Source organism: Etheostoma spectabile, chromosome 8 (assembly GCF_008692095.1).
Source record: "Etheostoma spectabile isolate EspeVRDwgs_2016 chromosome 8, UIUC_Espe_1.0, whole genome shotgun sequence".
Lineage (NCBI taxonomy): Eukaryota > Metazoa > Chordata > Actinopteri > Perciformes > Percidae > Etheostoma > Etheostoma spectabile.
The window spans coordinates 25,659,460-25,669,590 of record NC_045740.1 but is presented as its reverse complement, the minus strand read 5'-3'; the positions used below and the strand labels follow the sequence as shown (position 1 = coordinate 25,669,590).

Below are 10,131 nucleotides of genomic sequence, written 5' to 3'. Positions count from 1 at the left end.
ATCCCGGCTTAATCCCTTATCCTAGTTTCGTGCAACAGGCCCCAGGTCTGTCTCTGAGTTATGGGCGTGGCTTAGTTTGCAGGCTGCATCAGGTGAAGCTTGTCCCTTAATCATCCCCCAGCAGTACTTAAGGCCAGCTCTGTGATCCATTCATGGCCAGATCGTACAGTCTACTAGCGTGGTACAGTTGTAACTCCGTTGGGTTTAGAACATTAGCAGATGAGCTGGGTTGGGATGACAGGGCTTTACAAAGCATCTTCTTCAAGGTTCTCCATGAAAATGTCAAGGACAGTTTAGTGGGTTTGTCTGAATCAAAGAATCTTTCGGACTTAATCTCTCTAGCCGATCGTATTGACAATCGTTTAAGAGAGAGACGTATCAGTTCAACTACCTTAGCTAACCTGCCTACAACCAGTACAACTCCTCAGGTAGCTATCAGTTCTTCATCATCTGCCTGTCCTAACTCGTTTCCCATGCTTCCCAAGGAGGATCCCATGCAACAGGCATGTAATTGGCTTACCCCTGTTGAAAGGAACAGGTGGTTCAAGGAGAGACTCTAATAGTATAGGGAGAATGATTACCAACTGTTCGAACCGTTTAAACTCCCAAATCTCACCAGCCAAGGACGGGGTTCTAGTGAGTTGATTTGTAGTTCCCAATATACCCCGTAAACGCATTAACTTGGTCTCTTCCCTGCAGTCATCCTTCCCCTGAGTTTCCCTGTGAGTTTTTGCAAGCCCCTGAGCTCTAGTTTTTGCTTTTTTTTTCTGTTCCTTGTTTTCTGTCTTCTTTTTGGAGTTTGTTTATTGTCAGCTTCCCTGTTAACTCTTTGTGTCATTTATTTTGCATTGTGGGATCCCTTTTTGGGTTTTGCTTAACAACACTCCACATAACTCTCCTGGCCCCCTGTGTAATTCTGTTTCCTGCTGTTCTAGCTTGTTTGGCTGATTGTGTTTCTCCTGTTGCAGTGTGCCTTACTTGCTTGTATTCATGCTTCCTGTTATCCCTGCTTGCTTCTCTGCCTGCTCCTCTGGATGCAAGGAAGTTATTCATGTGTTGGAATGGTTTGTTGGACTCTGGGGAACGCCATTACCACACGGTCGACGCCACAAACAAGACACTGGTCAACAGGGCATGCTCTGGAGAGCGCACAGCACCCAACACTCACTGGATCAACACAACACCCCCTTGCCCATTGCGTGCATGTGTGTCCTTAAACGTATTTCCTGTCTGCTTTTGGGTCGATTCTCCAGTGACGTTCCATAAAATAAAATTCAGAATCAAGAGAGTGGCCATTGTAACGTCCTTAAATAAGCAGACGAAGAGATGTAAGCTAGTTTTTGTTGCAACATTATTTCTGACCTGGCTACTGTCAGCCATAGCTGACGTGAAAACAATAAATTAACTGTGGCAAACTCTGTATTAGCCATTTGCTTGTGTCTAATCCCAAAAACTACAGTAACTTCTTTATTCCTAGCCGGAATAACTACACCCAATTTAATAACTGTGCACAAGTTAGATAACTATCTTTTGTGAATGTAAAAATGATATCACCTTTAGGAGCAAAAGAACAAGATACTAAAAACTGGTACACAAAGGCAAAAGAATAGACTCCATAAACAATACAATGACCTGACAACAGACTAAAACACGGAGCAGATGACAAAAGGGCTGGGAACAGGTGAAAGACATCATACAATCACAAAGGCGGGAAAACCAAAAGTCAGGAAGTAAGACAAGACAGATTGCAGACAATTACCGCGTTGTAGTTGAACGCCTACGACAACCAGTCAAGTTGCAGTTTACATTGTCTGTCCAGACTCACATAATTTATGTAGTGAAGACTTTGAAGCGATTTAATAAAAAAAGTATTAAGTGCATTTTTTGGCGAAACGTAGATGCTTCACACACAGAAGCACGGAAGATCTAAACAATCAACATAGTTTCAAGGTTTGCACCCAAGATTAGTGTCCAACCAAACGTGACCAATCAATATCCAACCAAATGTAAAACATGGTCTCAATCTCCCTTTCTGTTCATGAGTTATGGCATCAAATAATGTCCAGAAAAATGTTTTTGCAGAACAGATGATGAAGTTGACCTATTGGACATTAAAGATATCACCTCATCATTTTCCTTAGACATTTAAAATGTCATAAGTAAAGTGGGAATTCTTGAGTTCTGGCAAAAAAAACAAAAGACACTTTGTAAAGGCCGCAGTGACCATGACCTCTGACCTCCAAAATCTAATCTGTTCATCCTTGAGTCCATGTAGAGGTTTGTGCCAAATTTGAAGAAATTCCCTCAAGAGGGTCCTGAGATATCATGTTCACAAGAATGGGATTGATGGAGAGACCTAAAGATTATCTCGTGACGCAACGGTAGCGCATGTGAGTCCAGATGAGAAGCTTGCGTGTTCAAATCACGTCAACATCAATTATTGGGGGGGGGGGGGGGGGGGGGGGGGAGAGAGAGAGTAGCTCAGTCCTTCGGGAGTTGGGTTGGAAAACCGGAGGGTTGCTGATTCAAGTCCACATATATACAGTGTAATGCTAAAGTAATTGTAATTTACCCTTGTGGGATTAATAAAGTATACATTATAAATAAATTGGGTTGGGTGTCCATGTAGGATTATTTACTAGTTTGAAAGGGAAAGGAACTGGCAGAGAGGCAGTCTAGGCTGTTGACACAAACTTGAGTCACTTTTTATGGATGCTACAAAATAAAAATAGGTTTGAAGGGTTAGAGCTTCCATTCTGCTAGTCATGTTTATGAGCCCTGGTTAAAAAATGGCTTCTTCCGGCTGGCAGATTTAAGCTCATTTGCCTGTTTTTACGACATAGCTTATTATTGTTAATTTAGCTGATCAATTTAAATCTTAAATGTACTTGTGTATTTCATACCCCTATTACTGTATAGTTGTTCACCTTTCCTCTGCCGCCTCCTCTCTCCTCCTATTGATCTCCCATAGCCAATGAGGATGGAGGAAAAAGTCATGTTGACAGGACACATGCCACATGCACAAATTTACCCAGCAACAGCAGGCAGCACATAGGCAGCACACAGAAATAAGCAGCCAACACAACAGTTGTCCATGAGTGACCAGTCAGTCAGTCAGTAAGTCAGTCAGTCAAAATCAGCAAACAATGCAATAAGTTATTCATTCACTCAGTAATCCACCAAACCACTGTCTAGTGAATACCTGGTGGTGGTAGCTGCCCTCCCTTCGATACGACGTCTAAACAGGGAAAAAGTTGGAGGGACAATGTCAGGAAGGGGTTAATATAAAAACAGAATAGAAAAGGAAATGACAAGATAGGATAGGATTGGATAGTATAGAAAGAAGCAACATATTTTTACCTGCCGTGACAGGGACGCTGATATTGTTTTCACCTGTGTGTTTTGCATCATTGCAAAATGTGGTCCTGGAGACATCTAATGTAGCAAAAACTACTAAAGTGATTACTTTGTCTGCTGGGGGGGGGTTGTTGGTGGTTGTTGTTGGTTTTGGTCTTCTGAAAAGACCATAACCAGCAACCTGTTATTGTTTTTCAATACTAAAAAATCCATCAGGCCCAAACCCCCTGGTTCCTACTGAAAAACGTGTCACAAACAAAAAATTATTTAATTTATTTAAAAGGCTCAGTGATTTCCTAAAACAGCTTGGGCAGGCACTTACTGTAGATTTTAGCAAACATTACTCAAATCGGAGTAAATTATGTATTTGCTGGGGACTGCTCCAGTAGTATTTATAACAACCAGCCAGCGGTCATATTTCAATTTCAGATGTCAGTTACAGTCATGGAAAAATTGTAACAGGTGACAGTACGGCCCTGAGCTGTGCTGGCCTGGCTCTCACATCCACAGAGGTCACACATTCTGACGGCGGCTACTTGTCAGATATGGTGACCTCTGAAGTACTGGCTCTGTAAAGACTGAAAATAACAAATAATGTGTCCAGATTGGTGTGAAGCGATGACATAACCACCCCAAACAATATTTTGAAGTTTAACTCCTTTACTAAGCTGTTACAGTGAGGTCACACTGAGTATGACCTCACTTACCCAATGTGCTGGTGCAATAAATATTTAGTTAATTTCTTTTCTTTATAGTAGAATATGATTATTTTTAGGTACGTTATTACAAATGTAACTTGTGCATGCTGTCACAAAGAAATTGTACCTTAATATATTTTATTTACCTTGAGATAAACATATGTTAATATGCCTGAGGTGGTTAATATGGTCACCGGTGGTTTACTTTTTCTCCTTAGAAAGCAATAAAAAACCATGAATAATCATACAGCTTGCACCCGTGGATGTAATATATTAATGTTTATGCCATTTGCGTAGACGCTCTTCTTCGCCCTCCATTGTCTACCACGTATGGGCAGACCATGTGCAACAGCGCCCTCTGTGGTCACAGTTCTTGATGGGTCACAGCTTTTTTGTCTCCTTTCTCTACGGTGGCCGACAGGGGCAAATGCCTTGCAACTTAAGAAAAAACATGCAAATAGGCATAAAACAAGCAAATTAAGAAAAGAAATTTAGTAATTTGACAACACATGTGCAGCATTCAACAAATGCGCTGCTGTGCATGTGTTGCCAAATAGTGAAGTTGTTTTCTTACTTTGCTTGTGTTTTGTCTATTTGCATGTGTTTTCTTAAGTTGCAGGGCGTTTTCAGCCATCTTACTTCTCCCCCGAGGCTTCTACATGCTCACTGTGGGTGTCATTGTATTCTCCAACATGCTACGAGACCCTCCTACCTTTTTACCCAATATTAAGACGAATCAGTAGACACCAAACTTTACAATGAAATTTTGACCCTGTGATGGCTTTAGCTGTGTCAAAGCAAAAATAGGGTCTTATTTATTGCATTTCACACCCTGACCAATTTATAATCACTTATTTCTATATATGTATATATTTATTTCAATTATGTGTGTGATTGACATGGGTGTGTTTGTGTATTTGAGAAGTTTTGTATTTTGCACTTTTTTGACTTTGTTCTTTGCACTTTTCAAATTGAAATTGAAAGCAAATGCACAGACATATCTGTACATAAACATTCATATAAAATCCGTTTTGGAGTCTTTTGGCTTCTGGATTTTTATCTGTAGTGAGCTGAGACGTGGCTATGGTATTGTGTTGTCTGTATCTCACCTAGATGTGTTTACAGCAGTGTATTTTAATAATTTTAGAGACGCATGACTTAGATGGAAATTCTAGTCTCTGTAACTCTGTGTCAGTAAGGCCTAGAATCACCTTGACACTTGAAAACAAACACTTGAGAGTGTTACCTTTCCAATGATATCAGGCACACCCCAGAGGGCCAAAGTATATGGGAGCTGTACCACTTTTAATGTGGGAATGATTTTTAGACAAAAAATCATGGAATTTCAAGCGTTTCTTAAGAGATTAAAAAACAACAAACAGAGCATGATGTGGCAAAATCTGCAACATTAACCAACCTTTTCCGTAGTGCAAAGGCCAAGGTTAATACCACTGTCACAGAGAGCTCTGATGGGGCAGGACCAGGACCCAGCAGCAGAGACATGACAAGCGCACTCAGCAATGTTGAGCAATATTATGTATTTGGTCAAAGCAGGTTTGAGTGTGAATACTTAATTATTTTAATAAGCTATCACAACAATGCGTTTCTTAACTCCTCAACTTATTAGAATAGGCCATGCACTTAATTTATTGTATGTCTTTGTCTTTTATATTGTTATTGTCTTTGTATGTTATTGAATGTATGCTCTATTGATCATCTACATGTTTTTGATACAGAGCTTAGCAGTACTTTGCAGTGAACTGGTACTTATTGTTCCAACTTACTTATACTTGTTTAGTCAGGTCTTGTTTTGATTTAAATGACCCATGACATGGTGCTTTTTGTATGCTTTTATATAACTCTTAGTGGTCCCCTAATACCATACCTGAAGTGTCTTTCCCAAAATTCAGCCTTGGTGCAGAATTACAGCCACTAGAGCCAGTCCCACAATGAGCTTTCCTTAGTATGTGTGTCTGTAGCTTTTGAGGAGGAAACAGGGGGGCAAAGTGGAGGCTGGAAGTGTGGCCCTAACCAACTGCTACTTTGCTCGTTTGAAAGCCATGATGTCTCACTCTCATGGGTGGGCCTCATTCTCTGGATGGGCAAAACGCAGAAGGGGGGGGGGGTAACCTTGCCCCTCATGACCTCACAAAGAGCAAGATTCCAGATCGAACCATCTGAGCTTTCATTTTCTTAAAGGCAGAGCAGGATACCCAGGGCTCGGTTTACACCTATCGCCATTTCTAGCCACTGGGGGACCATAGGCAGGCTGGGGAAAGTCATATTAATGTTAAATCTCATAAAGTTCATTTTCATGCCATGGGACCTTTAACGTAAACTGAGGAGGCAGGTGTACAAAACATCCTGAGTTGAAAGTCAGATTCTCTTTATACCACAAAGGCTGAGTTGTATTTGTTTTGCATCTGTATTACTTTAGGTAGTATTATTATCAATATTAAAATGTCTTCCAGAAAATGTTCTAGGTGCGCACTTCATGCGCTCTCATTAAAGGGTGCTCCATCCCAAAGTCCCGGGCTGATTTTTTTATCCCAGTACATCCCTGGACAGCAGGACAGCGTTTGTGGGATTGACTCAAAAATGAATTAAACTGCACATGTTCATGGTACTGTAAAGGAACATGTTGGACATTACAACAGTGTGGCCCATTAGTATATTTTGACAATGGAGCTCTATGGCACATAGGTCAAGATATCGTAAATAAAACTCAAGATCTCAAAAAACAAAATCAAGATCTCTCAAAAGTTTTTGAGTTCATTGAATTTTTTTTTTACCCACCTCAGGGGCTCCGCATATTGGAGAGTTCCAATGGAAAATAAGACTTAACATGCTCAACTCACATTGAAACTAGAATATTTTGGAGCGGGGGTGCTGGATCCTACATGTGGATTATAATATATGAAGGTGCTTTGAAGAGAACTCCAATAATAGTTTGTATTGCCATGTAATCAAAGCAATAATGTTCAAAAGTAAACACAATTTTACAGGCATAAACAAACTAAATTCTTCAAACAAGTTAACCTCCCTCCAAAATATTTCATAATATTGATCATAATATACAGTATAACCATTTTAAAACCATATTTAATGATTTCTTTAATATAAATCAGTTTCCTTATCTGTATATGACAGACATGTCACAGAATTTTCCCTCACATTCTTTAAAGCTACATTGTGTAACGTAGTTGTTCATTATCAAAAATCTGTGTTGCCCCTTCAAAAACTTTAGACATTCCATAACCATGCGCCATCTTGAAATACGTTAGCCGATAAGGGACATACAGCTATACTGCTCCGCCTTTCGTGTTTTTGACTTACAGCTGATGTTAATGGGTATCGACTTTTCCCGGCCCCAGCAAGTTAAAAGAAGGAATATATATATATATATATATATATAACATATTCAAAATCCAAATTTCAGGAACAGGAGTTTTCTTCTTTACCCAGAAAACAAACGGATATTGAAACGAGCAAAAGACTGGCGTCATCAGAAAAAAAGAGTGAACACTGGAGCTGCTTTGGATCCCAACTAGTTAATTATACTTCGGACCGCTGCAGTCTCTTTTTCTTTCTCCCTCCTTTCCGTTGGGTGGCGTGTGTGCACGCTCTTAGTGTGAAGAACACTCTCTGACATTCACTCCAACAACCACGGGTGATAGACTGTCTTTTGTACACTTTCACTTTTTGAAGTGTGACGCCTACCGTAGCTGCAAGATGTTCTTTGAACAGCGTGACAAGAGTCAATGCGATAATATGAGCTCAACGTTAGATTGGTGAAATTCTTACACAATGTAGCTTTAATGTGTGAATCTATCAGAGAGCAAAAGACTCACACAGCTCTGTTTAGAATGTTTAAAAAAAATTCCAGATAACAAAGAGCACAGCTCAAAGCCACTGTTGTACAAAGACAACCAATGTAATTTTCCACAGTCAATTCCCTGTGAAGTCTATCCATTGTTAACATTTTTTAGATAAAATCATTGACATTGACAAACCCACTGCCTGTGTGGTGTAGAGATAACGTTATAGCTTGCAAAGCCAATAGTGGTCAGCTGGCATTAAACATGCTAACAGATTAACTTGCTTGTAGTAGAGCTAGCTCGGCTAACCCCCACGGTCACATAATCATTTCCTTGCAAGTTATAGGAAGTGTTTAAAGCTGGTGGCCAATGATGATGATGGTCAAACTTTTTAAGTCATCTTTGATCTGAAGAAAGAATTATTGTGTGTATTAGGTTATTTTTAACATAAGGGAGATTCTTTTACTGTGGATCAAAAGTTTGCGTAAACAGCTTGACCTGAATAAGACCTTAACCAGAGTTTCATCAATAATCAGGTTATTCTGAGCATTTGTAACCAATAACAATGTTATTCTCACTGGAGTGGAAGTCTAATCTTGATATCAAATATGAAACACACTTCAAGATTATGGAATTCTGAACAAACCCGAGCCATGTCAAGAGCCTCTTCAGAACAACCGATGCTGGCCTGCTTATTGCTTGTTTACCATTTCACTGACTGCAGTGACACAAGCATCTGTTGTTCGTGGCTTCATCCACTGCACTGTGTCCAAGAGAACAATCTGACCTGATCAAACCAGCTGGTGGCTATCTATTTCACAAATGCTCATTTAAAATGATTGATTTTTATTTAACCCCAAATGAGTTGATGTCAAGTGAGCACTATTGTTGTGAAAGGGCCAACATTACCCAAAGGTTCACTTCCAGTACACTGAGCCCTGTCCATTTTCTCTCGGCCGATTAGTCTTCAAAGCATGCATGATGAGCAATGACCACGGGCTATTGGTCATTAAAATAAACAATCCTTTAGCATTTATAGAGCCAGCATATTTCCACAAGTAAATGGGTGAATTTAGGGTTTATTTTAACCAAACCAGGGTGGTGATTGTTGCAACAGTAAAAAGACAAACTAAGACTGTTTTAAAACAGTTTTAGTTATTTTTTCCCCGCCTTTGAATGAAGTGTGTTTTAGGATTAAGTCTGGATGATTTGACAATAGCAATTTTTGGGCTATTTCATGTTTTTTTTTTAAAAGGATCTTACGCTACAAAAAGATCAACCACTGTAGGGATCCTTTCCATAAATAATGTCAGATCCTTAGAATAATAATCTTAGCATGTCAGTGGCAAAACAAGTGGATGTAAATTAAAGGTGTGCTCATTAACATTACAGCAAGTTTTGCCGCTGCAACAGTATTGCTTAATACTGGCTCAATTTCAAAAACTGTTGTCTCCATTAGTCACTAAGACACAAAAATATGGGAAAATAGGGGGGTTTGCTGTGTGATATGTTACTCATTCAGAACCACGTTATGTAATCTTTGTTCAAATTTAACTGTAGAATTTACTTTTGGGACATGTAAAGCAGTACTCTTTGAATATATTGGGGTAACAATTTACTCCCTAAGAGTGAGACAACAGCTGATTATTATTGATATTAGAAGAAAGAAAGAAGAACAAAGAGAAAAAGGAGATGGAAAGGAACATTAGGCAGCACACAAAAGCAGGAGAAAGGGATAAAGTTGGACGACTAAGTTTGACAGTCTTACCTTGGAGCGAGTTTTGAAGGTCCTAAAGGCGCCAGCTTTAAAGATGACCCTGTTCCTCTTACACAGAAGGAAGGACACCATACCAATCACCACCATCAACAGGAAGAGGGGCGTTAGAACAGCCATGATCCACAGGTTGCTGGGCGGCGTCTTTACCACAGCTACAAACATACAAAGATTCTTCCTTAGTATTCAATTGTGTATACAATCATTCCAAAGCAGTTTAGCCACTAAATGACCCTTGTTACGCCCCAGTGATTACCAAGCATATACTTTGCAGGACCAATACAAGCAGAAAAAACACACCAACAGATCAGGGGCCTGTTGCACGAAAGTAGAGTAAAGATATCCAGGATAAGTGAAAAAGGGCAGCTTGACTTAGTGTGATCTGCTCATCGAGGCTTAATTGGTTGCAGTGCCAAGCCAGGATGAGCAGGTGAAGCTATTTACATTTACATTTATTTCAAGCCAGGTGTAGATAGCTGGGATA

At 39.8% G+C, this 10,131-nt stretch overlaps 1 protein-coding gene across 2 annotated transcripts in view; it reads right to left on the bottom strand.

Moving 5' to 3' along the window:
* kiaa1549la (KIAA1549-like a) overlaps nucleotides 1–10,131 on the bottom strand; it is a 233,270-nt gene that overhangs the window by 108,777 nt on the left and 114,362 nt on the right. The window contains exons 11-12 of one of the 2 annotated variants that reach the window (XM_032523275.1): nucleotides 9,642–9,802; nucleotides 3,203–3,238 (exon numbers count right to left, since the gene is read on the bottom strand). In XM_032523275.1, coding sequence (XP_032379166.1) covers nucleotides 3,203–3,238; nucleotides 9,642–9,802 — 197 coding nt within the window. The remainder of the gene's footprint in view (nucleotides 1–3,202; nucleotides 3,239–9,641; nucleotides 9,803–10,131) is intronic. The other variant, XM_032523276.1, reaches the window with a different exon arrangement.